The sequence below is a fragment of the Myotis davidii genome, unplaced genomic scaffold (genome assembly GCF_000327345.1).
Source record: "Myotis davidii unplaced genomic scaffold, ASM32734v1 scaffold455, whole genome shotgun sequence".
Taxonomy (NCBI): Eukaryota; Metazoa; Chordata; class Mammalia; order Chiroptera; family Vespertilionidae; genus Myotis; species Myotis davidii.
Genome location: NW_006287459.1, coordinates 1,277,367 through 1,298,815, shown reverse-complemented (window position 1 = coordinate 1,298,815; position 21,449 = coordinate 1,277,367). Strand labels below are relative to the sequence as shown.

General features: G+C 37.4%; 1 protein-coding gene across 1 annotated transcript in view; it reads left to right on the top strand.

The window, feature by feature from the left end:
* GABRA4 (gamma-aminobutyric acid type A receptor alpha4 subunit) overlaps positions 1 to 21,449 on the top strand; it is a 67,499-nt gene that overhangs the window by 14,665 nt on the left and 31,385 nt on the right. The window contains 6 exon segments of the mRNA XM_006759246.2: positions 441 to 508; positions 2,055 to 2,275; positions 2,439 to 2,521; positions 5,248 to 5,391; positions 6,677 to 6,829; positions 13,335 to 13,594. Coding sequence (XP_006759309.1) covers positions 441 to 508; positions 2,055 to 2,275; positions 2,439 to 2,521; positions 5,248 to 5,391; positions 6,677 to 6,829; positions 13,335 to 13,594 — 929 coding nt within the window.

The window sequence follows — 21,449 nt, the reverse complement described above, 5'->3', positions numbered from 1 at the left end:
TTTGTTGCAGACTTTATGTTTTTCTCCTCCTTACCTTGCGGCTAAGTTCCCTCTTTTTAAAAGCTCGCTTCTTTACTAAAAGGCCAATCAGATGACGGACTGTAAAAAAATTACAAAGGCTAAAGCTTTTGTTCTCTGCACTGCCTGCCTTAACAGTGCCTGGGGGTGATATATCTTTGAAGAAACAAGTTTCTGGTAAGTAATTGGTATTTTTTGGTTTTGATTTGTTTGGTTTGCTTGTAAGTAAACACTGCTTTCTGGTTTTGTTCTTCTTTTGGCTACATTTTTTTTTTGTAGAGATGCATTATCTCACTGAAAATTGAAGATGTTTGTAAAAATATGAGATGTCGTATCTGTATTTACTCTTTGATTATCAAAGCCCACCTTGCCTGTAAAATTGGTAATTATTTTTTCACACTTATTTACTTCATACCCACTAGGTCCTGTTACAGAAGTAAAAACTGACATATATGTCACCAGCTTTGGACCTGTTTCTGATGTTGAAATGGTAGGTAGTTAAGAAAATTTAATGTACTTTTTGAGATTTGAAGAAAAGAAACAGAAAAGAGGGCAATTAATATGTATTTTGCTGTCAATCACACAAAGTTAGAGCTAGGAAGTCAAAGAACAGCCTAATTAGGCTCAGAAGTTTATAAGAAGTACGACATTGAATTTTCATTTTAGCTCTAACATTGGAGTTTTTGGCTTGGAGTCATTTTCAACAAAGAAAAGAACTTTCCTGTTACTGGTCTCCATGACACAACCTTGTACGTAGTATTCTTTTCCCTTAGAAAATTTTTGAAGGGGAGAAAAGTAGTGATTGCACTTAGTTTTGGTATGAAACTTTATATTGTAGTCCTGATTGCATTTAGTGTTCCATGTTGGCTCAATGGCTCATTCCTCATCCCCACCCGCCCCTTCTCTCCCTTGCTTTCTCTCATGTTTAAGGAACTTAGAAAACCAAGCACTGGCAAGATGAATCCATCCATTCAATTGTGCTAATATTAAATATGTTTTGTTTCAAGGTCAAACACTTTGACCACTTAACTTTTTTACTTGACTCTGGGGCTTCTGCACTAATTTTAACCAGTTAACTGCCACGCATCCAAAACGGAAACCAGCTTCACATGCCACGATATTTTGAACTTAATTAAAAAAACAATTTGCAATGAATAAAAATAAATATATTACAATTCGGGTGTTCTTGAACATTTTCAGTTGCAAATGCTCACAAAAAATGATTTTAAAGCATCTATAGTTGCTTATGGCATACAAAGGGTTAATAAATTTTATGAGCATAAAGTTTATTCATATATTTTAATTTGTCTTAAAGACATGCTGACAATTTTATGGTTCATTGTGCAATGATATTTGTTACACAGTCACTAATTTTGCTGCCTGGTCTAAAGCAAAGTACAACTATGATTACCTGGTGCTGGCAGTTTTATTATATTTACAAGAGGCCCAGTGCATGAAATTCATGCAAGGAGCTCAGCCCTTGCAGCCCTGGCTTCGTCCGGAAGGTCGTTTGGCTGTCTGGTCTAATTAGCATATTACGTGTTTATTATTATAGATTATTATTTTTAAAAAATATTTTTATTGATTTTTTTAGAGAGAGAGGAAGGGAGAAGGAGAGAGAGAATCATTGATGTGAGAGTGGAACATTGATAGGTTGTCTCCTGCTCACCTTCTACTGGAGATGGAGCCCACAACCTGGGTATGTGCCCTGACTGGGAATTAACCCCCAACCTTCAGTGCACAGGATAATGCTCAACCAAGTGAGCCACACCAACCAGGGCTATAGTCATTATTTGTGAATGATTAATATGTATGGTAATTTATCTAATAAATGTATGGATACTAGTATAACATGCTTTAATTGTTGAAAATCTTTTTGTTCCATTAATTTAAGGAAGTTTCTGCTGCTATTAATTTAGTTTTTATTTGGGCAGTCTTTTATGTGAGTGGGAAAGAGACTAGAATTTAACTCATTTTTTTGTATATTTATGTGTAATCATCTGTTATTTGAATATGTCACAAACTACTTTTCTTAGGAGTACACAATGGATGTGTTCTTCAGACAGACATGGATTGACAAAAGACTAAAATATGATGGTCCCATTGAAATTTTGAGATTGAACAACATGATGGTAACAAAAGTATGGACTCCTGATACTTTCTTCAGGAATGGAAAGAAGTCTGTCTCACATAATATGACAGCCCCAAATAAGCTTTTTAGAATTATGAGAAATGGCACTATTTTATACACAATGAGGTAGTCTTTTTTTTCCTTATTCCCTTTTTATCTTTATTCTCCCTCCTTCTTTTCCTTCTTGCCTGTCTGCCTCCCTTTCTTCCTTCTTTCCTTCCTTCCTTTTAAGATTCTATAATTTTATTTTTAGAGAAAAAATTGATTCTAATTTTATTTTCCATCATAGACTCACCATAAGTGCGGAGTGTCCCATGAGATTGGTGGATTTCCCCATGGATGGTCATGCATGCCCTTTGAAATTTGGGAGTTGTAAGTTATAATAAAAATTTTGTTAGTGTTAATCATTATCTCATGTAAGCTGATAGCTATATATTTGCATACTTTTACATAATCCTATATTTAAATTTTTGTCCATGACAACAACTGTACAAAATTTGACTTTTAGGAGACTGTTTGTTATCTAATATATTTAAGTAAAGAAGCCAAAACAATCATCTTTCCCCCCAAAACCAAAACCTTATTTCTGCAGATAGCCTAGGTAGACTTGCTGTGTCATAAATAACAGGTTAATGGTTAGTGTGAAATTTAGGCCTCTGAACTCCTTGTGTTGGTGGTGTTACATAACACGTTATAAACTATTTTTATTTTGTTTTGTTTTGTTCTGTTACAAGCAGAGTCCTTTATGGCAGACTTGAAAAGAAAAAGGCCAAAGATGGGTCAGGGCTTTCTGACATGACATAGGTTAGAAAAATATAAGCAGCATTGTTAGTTTCAAAGTGGCTGAAGCATGACAAAAAGTATAGTAGGAGATTGGTCTGATCTGTAGGCAAGGCCAAGTAATACAGTGCCTTTGGAGGGCTTAACTAAGGGACGTGGTGTTCTTTGACTAACATTTCACAATTTCACTTTAGCTTTTCTATGGAGAATGGATTGTAGAGAGGCCAGAGAATAAAAGCAGAGAAGATTTGGAGGCTATTGTTTTAGTATAATCAAAGATTGAGATGGCTTAGAATCAGATGGTACTAGAGGAAAAGGCGTACGATCGATGGATTTGGGATATATTGTGGAAGTGAAAGCAAGAGGATGAATAGGAAAGAATATAGAATTCTTTTCCCCTAAGTTCCCTTCTCTGAAATGGCAGCAAAATGTGATTGCCTCTTCTAATGTCTGCCTCGAATATTTGATTTAATCAGAATTTGCCAAAAATAGATGCTGGTTTTTACTATTGCTTCAGATTCTTAGTCGCACTGATTGTGAAACTTGCCTGCTGTTATCATTGCTCATTGCTTAACTTAATGAGAATCAGCAGTCACCATTCTTTTTATAACCTCTGGTAAGCACAATAGTTAGTGGATGAACTTGAAGCTACAGAGACTCACTTGCTCCCTGACCAGTAACTCAGTGAGAGAAGATGAAAACAGAAAAATACATAGACAGACAAGTTGATCTAACTGGGGCCAGAATTAAAATTCATTTGAGCTATAGTAATTTATATTTCACTCAGATAGTTCTTATCTAGGGTTTTATCTTTTCCGCCCAATTCCACCACTCCACTCCCCCCCGCCCCCCAACCCCCGAGAGTTCTCATAGAAAGTACAGTGGGGCCTTGACTTACAAGTTTAATTCATTCCAAGACTGAACTCATTAAGGAGCTCGTTAACTCAAATTACTCTATCAACTCAATGCAAAAAATCGGCCAAGAGACAGCTGGTATCTCAAAAAACTCGTTAGTCGGGACACTCATAAGTCAAGGCCCCACTGTACTCTTCACAGTGACTTGAACATAGTTGGTAATCGATAAAGGCATGCACAAAATAAAGAAATTACTCCTTGGAAGTTGATTTTTTCAGATTTGGGATTAAAAAGAGAGATATAGCTTTCAATTACTTTCACCCATTTCATGCACCCCCCTACCCCCAACCTGGCTTCAAATATTAAATCATTAAGAAAAAGATTAGTCTAGCAAGGTAGGCTAGCCCAGAGAAGGCTTCCTGATTTAAAATATCAGGGGCAGGAACATAGTATTTGGGCACTTGTAATGTATGAGTAAGCATGAATACACTCCAGGAGATCAATATTGAGACATGACTATATACTGCTAAATGACGGCACAGGCCTCATAGTTTGTTTTGCAAAGTCCTTTGTAAAGACAGTTTCCCTAGGTATCAACTTCTTTTGTAGAATTAAACAATTCCACCGAGGACCTACTGTGCTCTAGCCATTTTAGGAAGGTTTGTGGAGCGTAGTACACAGTTTATCTTGGTTCTTTTGAACTTACTTGTGTGTGAGCCAGGCTTTCTGTTCTGGGCAGACTGGTAAGCAAGCAGCTGGTCTCCATTTACAATGAACATCGAATAATAGAAAATGGGCTTAAATTGCTGCTGGGAGGGATTTGTTGAAGATGGAAGGGGAAAATGTCCTGATTGTAAGAGTTTAAAGGTAGTGGAGCTGGTTGTGTAATTATATTCCCTGAAGAGCTTTACAAACCGCATAACCAGACAGCATGGATATTGCCCAAAGGCAGAGTCTGGAATAGGTGCCTCCTGGAGAGCTCGCCCAACAGTAGGGTTTATTTTGTTTTTGTTGTATTATTACAGGCAGCCTTTTATACGTATCTAATTGGCAGAGTTGTATTAGGACAGAAGAGTTAATATTGGTCAAGCATTGGAAGTGAATTGGAATGAAAAGAAGTAGCAATTTGGCTTTTTGGGGGGGTTTATTATTTCTGCTTTTCAACTGCTTATTAGTAGGGAAACATATCCAAGTGCATTGATGCAGACATAGCGTTATAGTTGCTTTAGTTTTAGTCTCTCCTCCTTCAATTTCTTTGGCATAAAATAAATATGCAGAAGCTATTTATTTAATATCTACAGTGTTCTAAATCTTAAACGTGTTTAAGTAAGTCATAATGACTGTTGTTTTCATTTATTCCATCTTTCTTGAATAAATGTAATATTCTTAAAGAGTGTTTACCATCAATCAGTGCTGAGGAGAAAGGAGTACGGACTCTAATCACATTCTGTGCTCTTATTCAGATGCTTACCCGAAGAGTGAGATGATTTATACCTGGACAAAAGGTCCCGAGAAATCAGTAGAAGTCCCAAAGGAATCTTCCAGCTTAGTTCAATATGACTTGATTGGGCAAACTGTATCAAGTGAAACCATCAAATCCATTACAGGTGAGATCTTTTAACGATTAAAGTTAATAGCAATGGAGTTTTGTCCTAGCTTTTTAATGGAAATATCTAGTGTTTTGGGGGGACAACAAAAATATTCTAGGAATAGAGTTGAGGCATAAATCATAGTTCAGAATTTTTAAATTTATATTTTTAGTTTAAAATAAATTCTGAGTTATTGAGATGTGAGTTGATTTTCTTATTCAGAAACAAAAGCCAGTAATCAGTTATATTAACATTATTTTCAACAGAATTCTGAGACAGGAATCCTGACCCCTGATTTAAAGCTTAGTTACAAAATACATTGAGGGTATATGTTAAAGATGTCACATGGGTAGATGGATGATTATTCTCAGTGATTCTTGGTCTATATTTGCTTTTAAAATGTAAATGAAAAGAATCATAAGATTTAGTCTTTATATTTAATGGGGAAAATTGCCTGATTATTGCTTGTTCTGAAACTATTTCTTACATGCACATATTGCCAGGAAAAAGTATTTTTGAAAACATTTATTTTCTAGCCTGCGAGTGGAATTGAAAACAAGTGAGATTTGAGGATTCTGAATCTTTGGTTTCACAGTTTGAGAATGAGGCTACTGACTCCTAAGTCTCTCTTAATATCTTCCTTTTAGATTTAACATTAAAAATTTATCAACTCAAGAAATCTTATGGTTTGTTTCATTTATTAGCTTTTTAGATTTTTGTCTAGATGTCAATAAAATATTCCTGAACTTGGGAATGTTATATATGGCTCTATGTTATCTATGTCTCTTTTTCCATATATGTATACATATGTATAACATTGAGAAATACAGTTCTTTCCTAAAACTAAGCCAATAAAGCAGCATACTAGTATGTATATATAAAATGTTTATCTGTGTATTTCAATTATTTTTAAATTTAAGGTTTAGGTGTATGTATTTTCATTTTTCAGTGATTAAACTTAGGTCTAAATTTTCTCTCAAAGGATGTTGGAAATGAAATCTAATTGCTTTCATAGTACTAGACCTTCAAAATAGAAAGCAGTATACGAATTTTTTGAAAGTTATAGCTTACTTTCTTAAATTGCTTAATCACCATGTAGAACAAAAGTGCTTTTCTACATAATGATATGCAATATAGCTCCCCCACCCCCAAGTTAGGACCTGATATTTCTCCATGTTTATTTGTGTGCACAACAGATTTTTTTTGTGTGCCTAGAATGCTTTTTGTTAGTCTAAAATATGGTTTGGAAGCCATTGAATAGCTGCAGGACCAATAATATATTTTCATTATGTTTTATTTGTAGGTGAATATGTTGTTATGACGGTATACTTCCACCTCAGACGAAAGATGGGTTATTTTATGATTCAGACGTACATTCCATGTATTATGACAGTGATTCTTTCACAAGTTTCATTCTGGATAAATAAGGAATCCGTTCCAGCTAGGACTGTATTTGGTAATTGAAATTCATTTCTTGTGTATTTTTATTCATATTATATTTGCTCGTGATTTCATGGGAATGGCTTTTAGATATAATTTCTAAGAAAATATTAAACAGTAATATATCAGACTGTGCTGAGTAAAGATTCATATAAGCTTTCCTTTCTTATCCAGCCAATACAAAGTAATAAGGCTTGAGGGGATATTGGCAGTTCATCCCTTTCTTTGGGGCCCATCAGTTTTCGCTTATTGAGAGCAGGCAAGTGAAGAGTGTGAATCTGGATATAGTTTCACTTTTGGTGGTATTCTTGGGCTCCTGGCCTAATGCTATGTAATTGAATTAAAATTACATATAGGTGTTAAAATGAACTGCACTGGGAGCTTAAAATAAAACAAAAGTCATGGCTGAATGAATATGAAAGTCTAGAATCATTTGCCTTTTAATGAAGAGGAGCAAAATGCAAATGATTTAAATGCATTGAGTTGGAAGGTATATGCTTAGGTTATTAGCTCATTGTTACCTATCTACATTTTTTTAAACAGAACATTTTTTATTTGTTTTTAAGGTGGCTTTTTATATATTATATTCTAAACTATATGAAGTCCAGAATATAGGAGCTTTAAATTTTATAGCTGTTAAGTAAATCTTTTATATATCAGCCATGCTTTTAAATAAAATTAGTTATGCTATTTACCTGATTAAATATATTTCTTCATTATTTTTCTGTTGATTGTGAGTAGTGGAAGCATTCAGTAGTGATATTAGAGGGAAAAAAAATCAGAATTTCTCTGGAATGGAAGAACAGTTCTCACAAGAGATACCAATCTCCCCCTGCCTTTTCTACTTGGTAGAGTCAAAGCCCTGATGTAATAGCCTTTATCACTGAGAGCTGAAGGGATGCTGGTGAGAAGGAGCTAGGGAGGGGCCTGGGAGTTTTTCATCCCACTTCCCCATCCTGTAGAAAACAAATGATGAGGAGACATAGTTTCTTCAGTGGACTTGACTATTGGGATTTTCCATAGGCAGCCCCACCCACCCACCCACACACCTTTAATCTTAGAAAAGGCATTGAAATCTTATTGGGGAAACTCCCAGAAGAGTTGATGGGGGCCAGGGTGTGACCTTAGGAAGGCTGTGAGCTTGTACAATAGAACAAGATACATAGAGATGTGAGAATTAAAGAGTAACTGCACATTGCAAGCGTTGAATACATTTAAACTATTAAAAATAGGTGTGGAGCATTATGCTAAGCGAAATAAGCCAGTCAGAGAAAGATAAGTATCACATGATCTCACTCATTTGTAGAATATAATGAACAGCATAAACTGATGAACAAAAACAGATTCAGAAACAGAGAAGCATTGATCAGACCGTCAAACCTCAGAGGGAGGTAGGGGAAGGTGGGGTCAGGGGGAGAGATCAACCAAAGGACTTGTATGGATGCATATAAGCCTAACCAATGGACACAGACACCAGGGGGTGAAGGCATGGGTGGGGAGGGGTGGGCGGCAATAGGGGGATAAGGACACATATGTAATACCTTAATCAATAAAGAAAAAAAATAGGCATGGAAGAGAGAAAGCAACAAATCTAAGTTTGGGACTATAATAGTAGTCCAAACTGCAATCTGCCACCTATTTTCTCCACCCATAAAATTGTGACAATACATCTCTTCATCACAGACTAATGAGAATTTAGATTTACATGCAGTGCTCATTATATACAGGGTGTATGGAGCCCTTAGAACATCTTAGTTATTCTCTCCCATACTTTTCTTATGTAGGGGAGGTTAAATTTGTTCTGACTTGATTTCCTTGACTTTTAATTGTTTTTTAAAGAAAACATTGTTCTGTTGTGTATCAACAGGCACTCTGCTAAGTTATCTTATTTATTTCATTTAGTGCTCACACTAACCGGAAGAAATTACCTTATTAGTGTTGAGGAAGTAGAAAGTACTCTTCAGAGTGACTTGAACATAGTTGAAATGCTCAAAGACATATTCAAGCTGCCCATAACTGCTATTAGATCCCACCTCCCCTTCCGCATCCTCCTCCCCATCTCCTCTCCCTCCCCCTCCTCTTCCCCCTCTTCCTGGAGGCAGCCTGACCTGGTAGGAAGTATGTGAAGCTGATCACCATATCTGTCCCTTCACTTATCCTAGTATAAATAATATTAACATTTCAGGAACTGTCATCATTAAAAATCAAATCACTTGTGCACATAGTATTTTCATTTTTTATGGTCCTAAAGAACTTCTTGAACAGAAAAGACTGACCCATTATTGGTGCCTCTGATGAAGAGGCCATGGTGTCATAGGGCAGACTCTCTGGATCCAGAAGCCTAGGTTCTAACCCCACGGTCTACCACGGGTTAGCTGTGATCCTTCAATGGGTTACTTCTGCCTGTTTCCTCATGTGTCAAAGCAGGATGAGAGCCTGAGGGCTGCCATGTGGATTAAATGAGTTAATTTGGAAAAAGCCCTGGGAACAATGCCTACCTGACAGTAAATATTATTTGAGTATCATTTATTATTATGGCAACCATGCTGCCACCTGCCTCATTTGAGAATCACAACTTGACACTGTAATGTGAATGTTCTCTGTATTTCATTGTTAGTGTTCGATAAGTTTTGAAAGTTCTCTTGGTTGGCTACAAACTGGTAAGCCACTGTTCTGTCCAGTATATCCCCAAGTCATAAAAACGTTCAGTGCTATTGGGGAGTGACAGCATTGATCACTGCTGCACCCACCCAGCATTTCCTCTCCAGAGAAGGCCCTGTAAGGAAATTAATAAGCATACAGTGAAGATAATGGCAGTTCTATTAATAATGACATAAAGATTTGCCATATGCTGATAGGGGACATCTTATTTCACCTTCACAATAACTCAGAGAGTAGGCTTTATTAATATTTATGAATAAGCAAAATGACTCAGAGCGATGAAGAAACTTTGATGAAGTCATATACTTAAAAGTGATGGACCCAAGACAATTTCTCTGCCATTTCTACTCTGACATTCTGCCTTTACAGGGGGTAGGTAAAGCTGAGCACCAAATTAGTCCCTTAACGTCTGCTAGTAAAAATAATATTAATATTTCAGGGACTACCACTGTGGCTTGTGGAAAATTGCAGAGCTGCTGAGTGGAGATTGTATGGATATGAGCTGAAAATACTTTGTGGGTAGCCTTTTCAACTCAACATGTGACATTTGCCTCTGTCTTATGCTCATGTGCCAAGATATTTTTTGGTTTTGATGGACCAGCTAAATTATGCCCAACGAGTATGTCTTCAAAAAACCTAAGATATGTCAAAACGGTAATAATTAGACTATTCATTGAGGCTCTGGGATGGTATTTTTCTAAGAAAGTTAAGTCTTAAGTATTGAGGGGCCTTAGTAATCTATTTCATTTGAGAGTTAGGTAAAAAATTCCAGGCTTGTATTTATCTTCCCTAATTCTTATTTTCCTTTTTGCTCAAGAAGAGAATTTGCTGGGTCAGGTATTCATTAGAGATAATTCAAAAACAAAAAACAAACACACACACACATAAAACCAATTGGTGTAAATATGAGAAGTAGAGTCAGCTAAATCTCTCCAAAGGCCTTCTATCTCCAAAGTTGTATGCCTTTAAGTTTTCTAATTATTCTAGTATAGTAAAACATTAAACCTGGATAAATGCCAACTGGCATATCTAAGTCATTACCAGTTCATTTTTCTAGGAGTGAGCAGCCAGAATATTGCTCTTGGGTATAGCCTTAGCCTACTCACACATGTCTTCTCCCAGCTCCTGGACCAGCCAAGGCAGTGCATATTCAGCATTCTAAAAACGGACTGGCATCAATACTTGAACGTGTCAAAAATATTCTATGGTTATTGAAATGTTTTCAAGGGTAAATGCCAGCTAAGCCATTGAAACAGATGCACTGTCTTTCTAGATACAGCAAAAGCATGGCTTCTGAGCTGAAGGGTTGGCTCTGTTTCTTTTTCTGTTGGTGTTTATTTAACCAAATGCTTCACCTAAAGCAGGTGGAAGAAGCACATCCCTGTCATGCTGGGAGTTCTTTAAATTTGAACTTCTGGCAGAGAGAACTTTTTAATATCTAAAGAGATGGACACTTCAATATTTAGCCAATTGTTTATGCCAATCACTATCCTAATTTTGGCACCAGTCATAAAATATGAGCCATACTATTTGGAGGGCTACTCCACAAACTTTAAAATCAAGTTGACTCGAAATAATGAAATAGAATTAGAAAGTGGCCACTTATCCAACATTTTTTTTTGGATTGATGGCCATAGTATCATTTAACATCCTGAACTTGATGGTTTACCCCTTAACAATCAGAATGTAATTCTTTGATTCATGGCTCAATAATTGCATTAGTATTCTGCTTGCTCAACATTAATAAGGTAATTTCTTCCTACGACAGCAGGAGAAGACGAAGAGCGCTACTTTTGGTCCTCAGGATAAGTTGTTTTATCCCTTCCCCCCACCTCACCCCCCCAAAAATGTTCAGAGCAACATGAGGAATTCTAAGTTGCTTATATTTGATTCTATTGTCTAGGGTCTTTTTGTTGCTGTTGTTACATTATGATCTCTGAAGAATTTTATGAGTTCTGGGTAGTATTCTTATTAAGCTGTACTCTTCATATTTTATTTTCTACTGCTTTCAGCATAATTTCTATGATGTTAGAGGAAATATACCTAAGGAAGTTGTCAAATTTTCTTGAACACTTAATAGGCCATTAAACTTATGAATAAGAAGATAAATTAATTTATTTTTAAACTTTGTAGCTAAAATTTTTCAAAACTAATTTAGGATTTATTCAGTGCATCTCCCAGCCAGCATAGAAATGATGCCATTTTTCTGAGATTTAAAAAGGAGGCCTTAACTTCGTAAGTTCTTTTTCTGAAACAAACTCCAGTAAATTCATAATATTGCATTTTCATAGAGATTTATGTTTGACCAAAAAAACACATTTTAAAATCTATTTTATACTAATAAAGTGCTAAAAAAAACACAAAATGTTTTTTAAAAGGGAATACAACCAAATCCTCCAATTCCATTCACTGTATAGTTTATGGATTGTTTTAAGATCTATAGCTCATACACTGCACAGTGTTCTAATTTTTCATGTTCTAAACATTGACAATTCAGAAGGGACTGGAGAAAAAATGGATTGGTAAGGAGTGAAAAAAATGAGTTTTTATTTACTGTGCATTTATCATGTGCTTGGCACTATGATATATATTATGGTAAATCCTGGAGCAATATTAGACACGTTTGCTCTCACAGAGGCTACATCCAAAAAAGTTGGAACAATACAAGAAACAATACAATTAAATGCTGATCTGAGAAGACAAGATAATTTCTCCCCAAATAAAAATACTGTTATTCCTTTATTGTTGTATGAGGCTCATAATCTCTTCAGTTTAACATATATAGTTTGACTTTCAGCAAGGATAGGCATGGATTGGAATATATGGTTTAGATGCCTCCATCATCATCATTGTTGTCATCATTATCATCATCCCAACTAGGCATGTTAGTTAAGGAGCAATTGTACACAATATATAGAATGGGTTTAGTAAATCCTCAGAGAAATATCCAAGCTTAACTAGATAATACAGGTTAGATATAAAGATAGACAATGATAAAGAAAGGGACAACTACTGTATAAATACTAACATCCTTAAATAATTCATTTCTCTGTAGTTCCAGTGGCAAGCAGAATTTTTCCATTGAGAATAGGGATTAACCTTTTTCCAGATTGAGAAAAAGGCTCTTCTGGGGGTGCTATGCTTTAGGAGCCTACTGATGAAAGGGAAGTACCTCTATTCTTGTTGTAAATATTTTCCTCCCAACCATAAAGTGGTGGGTGGTAGACATTTAATATTTTTAATACCAAAATGTTCTATAAATCTATTTGTTCAAGAATATACATCTATTGCTTTATATAAATTGTCTTTCACAACTAGTAAATTTATTATTTTAATTCAATAGGTACTATTCAGTTAAAGATGATAAGAATCTACAATTTGTGTTTTTTTCTGGTAGTGAGTCTCAATAGCAATGGACCATGCCTACCCCCAAAAATGCCCCAATATTCCATGCTACCAATTTGCTACTCCTGGTTGAGAATCAGTGCTTCAATGAATAGCGCTTCCTAGTAGGTGTGTGTGTGGATTTTCTCAGGTATGTTGGCTCAGATACAATATTACACTAGGTGCCTTATATACTTTTAATCAATATGGCAGACCCAATAGGTGGATATCAAGTGAGTTTTCATAACTTAATCAAAGGCACACTGAGCCAACAATGGAAAAGCCCATTCTAATTCCATTGAACCACTAGGATTAGTCTCTTCCAACAAAGATGATTTGGTTTGAATTATAAAGTTTGTTACCCCACCATCCACCCCACCCACCAGATCACTAGGTTTTTATTTTGTTTTGTTCTGTTTGTTTTTGCAGAGAAGTAATGGTGAAGTATTTTGTCTCTTTGCTCTTTTGCTTTAAAGGAATCACCACAGTCCTCACCATGACCACACTGAGCATCAGTGCACGGCATTCTTTGCCCAAAGTGTCCTATGCCACTGCCATGGATTGGTTCATAGCTGTCTGCTTTGCTTTTGTATTTTCCGCCCTTATTGAGTTTGCTGCTGTCAATTATTTTACCAATATTCAAATAGAAAAAGCCAAAAAGAAGACATCGAAAGCTCTCCAGGAAATGACAGCTGCTCCATTGCTGAGAGCAATGCACCCTGAAGCACCCCTGCAGGTATTTGACTCAATTTCCTTCAATTTAAGATTTGAGTTTCTTGGTTAAATTTACATTGCCGGGGGTGGAGGGATGGGTGGGGATGAAAACTTGAAATACCAGTGACAATTTGTAAGACATTTAAAAATCCAGGAAAATATGAAGGGATAATTATAAATTTAAATTCTATAATTGGGATTAATGACTTAAAGATTAAATAGTTTTGGAAGAGCCAGCTGGTGCTGGTTGTTTGAAAGTTCTTTTCAACATTAAAGGTTTTTCAGAGAAAGGGGGAGCATATTCTGTATACTATTAAGAGGAATATGTGCTTATCTTTGACTGGGTTGGAAATGTGCTTTGAACAGAGTTCATTGAACAGAGTAAAGCAGCAGTTCTGAACATGTTAGAACTATCCCATGGGGCTGGGCAGGGCCTGTGCCCTTGTATTACATAAGGAAATAAAACCTATAAACAGGAAGACCTAGAGTTGTAGTTGATGTACATTGAAGATTGAGAAATCTTGTTGTCAAGGGACAGAGCCAAAAGAATGTGGAACCCAAACAAGAGCTACTGTAATTCACATTGGACATTTAAGTGATTCTGTGATTTAAAAAAATACACAGAAAACTTAAAGTGACGTTTTCCTTATGGACTCCAGTTGTACAAACATAGCAAGATCATCATGAAAGTAAGGAAGCAAACAGGAAGCTCCCCACCTCCTTTCCCCATCCTCTTCACCCTCCCCTCCCCCTCCTCCTGGGATGTTCTGCTCTCCTTTCACTCTCACTCATTCAGCTTCTTTCTTGAATTAGCAAAGTGTCTGTGGTCATCTACACACAGCTTTATTGTAGTTGCCCCAATGGAAGTCTAAAACTCCTTTTATTTGTATGTGCCCAAATCCAAATGTATAGATATCATCAACTTTATTCTCTGTAGGTGATAACTCATTCTCTTACTTGCTCATTCATTCCTTCTCCCTCCCCACTCCACACACACATTCCTTTAACAAATAGACATTTAATACCAATGATGTGCCAGACCCTGTTTATGGTCTGAGAATCAAAAATATACACTCCCCACCCCCAAAAGAATATCCTACACTACGGAGTTTACATGTAAGTATGTAAGACAAAGAAAAGGAGATATGATATTTTAAAATGATAAATAATAAAGCACTCAGAGTGTTAGATGATAGTAGTGCTGAGACGGTCTGAAGGAATACTGGGGTAGTATGAGGAGGAGGGGATTTCGTTCAGCATACAGGTGATCAGGAAGTAAGTCCTCCGAGAGAAGACGGCAGTTTAACAAATTAGGTTTGGTGTTCACCCGGGCAGGGATTAACTCTTGGGTCCTACAGTTTATAACTCTGCCCCTAGAAGGCCCTGGGTGCTGGTTCTTCTAGAATGGCATGTGAGCTGGTAGGAAAATTACTACCATCCCATTGAGAAAGTTTGGCTAGCTTATTTACATTTTCTTCTAAAGAAATTCGTTTCATCAAGATTTTCAAAATTATTACAATGGATTTTGTATACTATGTTCAGTTAAAAACCCTGATTATTCTCTTTCCCATTCCCCGGAGGTAGCCCTCTCTGCCTTTTACTCTTATTTGCTTTCCTTTGTTGATTTAAGACCTCGGTAGAATAATTCTATTTACTGTTCCTTATGTATTTATTTATTTATTGTCTAAAGTTCTACATATGTCTCTGCCCTCCCCCCCTTCATTGACACCCCCCCTAGCCATTCCCACCCTGGGCATTGGTTATGCTAATGTGCATGCATACAAGTCCTCTGATTGCTCTCTAACCTCCCCTCCCCCCACCACTTGTCTCTGAATCTATTCTTGTTCCTGAAATTATGTTGATGAGTATATCCCACATATGAGTGAGACCACCCTTTTTAAAACATATCAATTCTTGGATATATTTATTTGTTTAATTTCAGGTTAATTCTGTTAACTCTTTTACCTAGCTTCTTGAGTTTAATTCTTACTTATTTTCATGGCTTTTTACTTAACAATAAAGTTTCTCTTATTACAATGAGATTTCTTTTGCATATAGTTTTGACCATACTCATAACTTTCTATATTATCAAAATTATTTGCGAAATATTCTTCAATTATGTTACTGGTTTTCTCTATAAGCTAAGAATTATTGGGAAGAAAATATTAAAGTTTCCAAATGGGATTTTGTTTGTTAATTTAGCTCCCTGTTTATTTTTAGCTCAGAGATGTTACCTGTGTAGATTTGAATGTTGTTGATATTTTTGTACCCCCTGAGTTATGCTGAAAGCTTATAAATGTTTAATGGCAATTTGAAAGGAGTTAATTTTAGTTATTAAATCAGTTTTACGTAAAACATCATTATATCACCCTCTTAATCAGTCACCTCTTCTTAATCATTCAAATACCAAAAATGATATGAAAAATCTTCTTACTATATTATGATTATTTGTTTGTTTTGTATTTTAACTATTTTTGTTTTATACACTTTGATACGTGACACTCAACATGTAAAGATTTATAACTGCTCCATTTCTATATTAGTCTATGCATTTAACCATAAAATAACTTTCCCCCCCCCCATATAATGCCTTTAGCTTCTAATTATATTTGGTCTGGTTATAATATTTTAAAACATTATTTCTTAATATTAAGGTTTTTAATGTATTTTTATTGCTAAAATTTTCATATTCTTTTGTTTCTCATGTACTTTGGAAGCTATATGTCATAGTTTTATATCACTGGTGGTTAATTTTAAATTTTAGATCAACATATTTCTACTTACGATTTTTAGTAATGGTGAAATTATAAAGTATACTGACTCTCCCATATAGCTATTAACTCCCTCTTGACCCAGTAGTTGCTCATTTCCAAAGATTCTAAATGTAGAAACATTTTACATATATAATTTTTTTCTGTTTATAGTGAATTGCTATAGTTCTTTTTTCATTTTTGCAAAGTAATGAGACTTTTTGCACTAGTATTAGAGTAGAATATTATAAATACTTAAAAGTGCCACTTAATCAGAATAAAACTATTCTTCAGAATTTCCAACTGTGGGAACAAAACCAATAATATTTTATTTGCTCCTTGAAACGTATCTCTTCACTATAGTAATTGTCACTGCTGGTGAATGCTTGGCTGAGCACATCCAATTGGCTAAGTCCACTCTGATTTCAGCAACTCCTGTTGACAGCATTGGGCCCCGTGCTGTGTGCAAATGGCCTACTCAAGACCAAGAAGATGAAATTTGTGAAGGGCGTAGAGTCTTAGCATTGAAAAGTTGAAAAGGCATTTTATAATAAATATAGTTAAAATATCCATTGTATGCTTTATGTCCTCTACAAGGGAACTGTATGTGTGTGATGACTTAGATCCCCTCAGCAGTTTACTTGGAGAATGTCTGTGTTCCAAAGACAGTGATTAATGGGTCGGCGTACCCAGCCTCCTGACTCCAGATTGCTGCCAGACCACAGCTGGCTTTGGAGTGTCAGGTGCCATTGAATGGCTTCAATATCAAGTTCAACTTTTAAGGTTGAGGATATGTTAAAATTGAGGGAGAGAGAAGAAAATAAAAGGATAAATAAGGAGGAGGAAATCAAGGGGAAAGGCATGTTAAGAGCAATATTTTAAAACGTGTTAGTGTAAATAAATATTCTGGAATCTCATAAGGTTTGGCGTTTCAGTAGAAATTCTGATCAGATAGGTGAAATTTGCTAATTCAAAGATGTGTTTCAACTTGTATGGCTGTTTGCTTATTTGAATGATGTTTAAACTGTGCTTAAAATCCTCCTCTGTTCTTGCCTTCAGAGTCTCCATCAGTAGTGGTTTGACCTATTGTTACTAGATGGGATCTATAAACTGTTAATGGCCTGGCAGAGGTTTATAGTGACCATTTCTACTCTTTGGGAATTGAAAAGCTTATGGTTTATGGAATATTCATGAAACAAGGGGAAAAGGCCGATGGGCAGGATCTAATAGCAGCTATGGGCAGCTTGACTATGTCTTTGAGCATCTCAAGAGGAAAAGGCAGCTGTTCTGTTTTGACTCAGCATTACTCTGATTCTGCCTTTGACTCTGTCCTTTCAATGTTTGAGTTGAGGTCCACTCTTATGGTTCTATCCTTCCATACCCTTGCTACTTCTTAGAGTGTCTACTGTCTCACTGATGCAGATGATTTGGACTAATAGGGTGTTTTGAAAAATAAGTAACAATAAAATAAAAAGGAAGATTTCTTAATCAAATTATAATTTTTTTAAAAAAAATCACTTGAAAATAGAGTCTGTGGTCCTTATTCAGTCGGAAAGTATGCATTAGTGTACCTATGTATTGAATCTTGTGGGGGGAAAAAACAATGATATAATAACTAACATTACTTGAGCTCTTAAATTGTGTTAGGTATTATGTGATATGCTGCAGTATATTGCATAATTTCAAGCTCACAGTAACTATTTCACAGATGAAGAAACTGAGGCTTGCAGTTAGTTGTTAAGTGACATATTCAGAGATAGTAAACCCAATATTTAAATTAATTCAGCTGTGTGTGAGTGCAGAGCTTGTTCTCCGATACTGCATTTTATACTATTTATGTCTATAAAGAAGATATTAATCTATATAATAAAGAGCCAGGGTCGTTACAACCGAAGGCTTGACTGGACAGGAAGTCAGTGCTGGGTTGCCATGGCTGGCGCTGCTGTGGGCGCCTGGACTCAGCACTGACTGCCTCCAGGGCTGCGGATCAGGCCTGCAGAGAGAGGCAGGGTCTGATCCATAGCCTCTGTGGCAGTCGTTGATCAGAACTTGCCTCTCTTTCTCTCCCTTCTCTCCCGGCCTGGCCAACAGCCCCACCTCCATTTCTCCCCAGGCCTCCACCAGGGCTCAGTCCTGCCTTTCTGATCAGGCCCCGTTGATAGGCCCAGAGACACTGACTGGCATAGAAACTGACCAATCAGAACCAAATTGGCCAGCAGAGGAGGGCAGTTGGGGTGAGATCAGGCCTGAAGTGGGGGGCAGTTGGGAGTGAGATCAGGCCGGCTGGGGAGGGCAGTTAGGGGTGATCAGACAGGCAGAGGCAGTGAGAGGCAATCAGGCTGGCAGGGAAGGGTATTTGGGGGCAAAATCAGACTGGCAGGGGAGGGCAGTTAGGGGCGATCAAGCCAACAGAGGAGGGCAGTTGCAGGCGAAATCAGACTGGCATGGGAGGGCAGTTAGGGGCAATCAGGAAGGTAGAGGCAGGGGTGGCTGGCAGGGGAGAGCAGTTAATGGTGATAAGGCAGGCAGAAGCAGTTGGGGGTGAGATCAGGCTGGCGGGGGAGAGCAGTTGGGGGCTCAATCAGGCTGGCAGGGGAGGACAATTAGTGTCAATCAGGCAGGCAGGCAGAGAGGTTAGGGGCGATCAGGCAGGCAGGCAGTGGGGTTAGGGGCAATCAGGCAGGCAGGCAGGTGAATGGTTAGGAGCCAGCGGTCCCAGATTGTGAGAGGAGTCCCCAATTGGAGGGGGTGCAGGCTGGCTGAGGGAAGTCCCCCCTCCATGCACGAATTTTGTGCACTGGGCCTCTAGTATACATATAAAATGATCAGCTTAACACAGTCTTTTGTTCATATTTCTATGAATCAATAATAATAGTAAAATACTTTGAATGCTTTTATGTTCCAATAATAAGATCTTTTACTATATATATAACTTAATTCTTAAAACATATCACATATGTTCTATTTTTATCCATGTTTTAGCCAGGGAAGGTGTTAATATGTAGGGATGAGGTAGTCTGCCCAAGGTCATCTCTCTGGTAAGTGGCAGGGCCAAGCCAGCAAACCCTATACTTTTAAGCCTCAAGCCTTAATGACTGATTAGAAATGTGAGGTGAGGGAAATGGAGGATGAGATGTATGGTGGTAGCATCATTCACTAGGACAAGAAGGGAAGGAGGCACAATTAATGAAGTAGCTAATTAGTTCAAGTTTAGCTAGGTAGAAAGTTCCACAGTAGAATATTTTCTCCTATCCCAGGATAATAATGGCTACTTTTTAAAACTACAAGTGATACTTTTCCACTGTTTACGTTTCCTTCCCCATCTACCTAATGGCTTTGTCTATTTTATTTTTACTGTAATGATTCTTCATTTTAAAGTGTTCATAGATACTTACAAGAATATTTCTAAAATTAAAGAGCTATTTGCTCTTTTTAAGAAAAAGACAATATAAAAATTAGGGTTTTTAAGAAAAAGACAATATAAAAATATATGAATAATTCAAGGTACGCCTTGGATTCCATAATTCAAGAGCATGGAGGAAAAGCTCCATTTTCACTCCCCATCCTTCGAAGTAAAACTCTAGCCTTATTTTTCATATTTGGCTCATTCAAGCTGATCTCAAGGATCTCCGGGATAGGGTCTCAAGAATCGACATCTACAAATGGATTAATAATAAAACCTACCAGAAAAGCTTATAGTGTGAATTAAATTACATTATTCATATAAAGTACAGGGAACAATGCTTGGTACCCAGTAAGTAATGGCTATGATTATTATTACCTTTTATTTCTTTCAGCATCTTCAATGTTTAAAGGTATGCATTACAAAATTTATCATTTATAATATCATTTATAATATTTAAAATTTAAAATTTATCATTTATAATATGAAGTAGTTTGCTTGAACTGTTTCATATGATTGCTATATTTGCCTAGCTAGGAGGCGAGCTCTTTAATAAAAGTGTTCATGGCTTCATATAGCACATAACATAGTATGTAATAGATACAGTTGTTTTTATTGATGGATTATAATGAGCCAATTATAGAAATTAGATGATAGGAGGTCTGGTGACTCCAAAACTAATATATTTATCACCAATTTCCAAAAACACTGGTCTTTTAAACAAAACTAGAGGCCCGGGGCACCGTGCACAGGCGGGGTCCCTCGGTGTGGCCTGCGGTGAAACCATCAGTCCATCATCCCCTGAGGGATGTAGTAGTGCTGGAAGTGGCAGGCAGCAGGGGAGAACCCTGAGCCTAGGCTGGGCACTGCACTGCCCCTGCTCATCCCAGCCCTGCTGCGCCTGCTGCCGCTCTGCTGCAGTCTCCGCGCACCCGTCCTAGGGCGATACCGGCATGCCTATGACCGAGAAGCGGCCACAGGCTCACGCCCAGTCAGTCCCAATGCTGGTCCCAATCCCAGTTGTGGTCTGGCTGGGGGTGGACCGCACAGGGGGAGTGTCCACGGGAGAGGCTCATGTTGCCGAAGCTGCATTTGCCAGCCATGAGCCCGGCATCTGGCGCCTGTTGGTCAGCTGAGCTGCGCTCCCACTGTGGGAATGCACTGACCACCAGGGGACAGCTCCTGCATTGAACGTCTGCCCCCTGGTGGTCATCATAGGGACCGGTTGAACGGTCGAATGGTCAAACAGTTGCTTAGGCTTTTATATATATACTAGAGGCCCGGTGCATAAAAATGTGTGCACTCGGGTGGGTCCCTCAGCCCGGCCTGTGCCCTCTCGCAATCTGGGGCCCCTTGATGGCCCCTTCCCTGGCTGCTGGCACCAGTTTTCCTCCGGTGCCTGGAACCCAGGCCTTCGCTCTTCGCCAGGAGGGGCCCGTGCAGTGAGCGAGGGGCTTAGCTCTTTTAACACATTGTTTGCAGGTAGTTTTTATTGCGCACTAACAGGTGGCACGTGGCGCGGGCCATTTTTGCTAATTTTTTGCGCAAATGGCAACGTTCAGTAAAATTACGATAACTTTAGTTTGCGTATTTATACGTTACGCGCATTTTACCGCTAGTCTATAAAAAACATATTAATATGTGTCCCGCGCTCTACTTACTACCAGTCAACGTAAAACGTATAAATACGTTTCCCGCATACAATGTGTTAAAAATCATTCTGC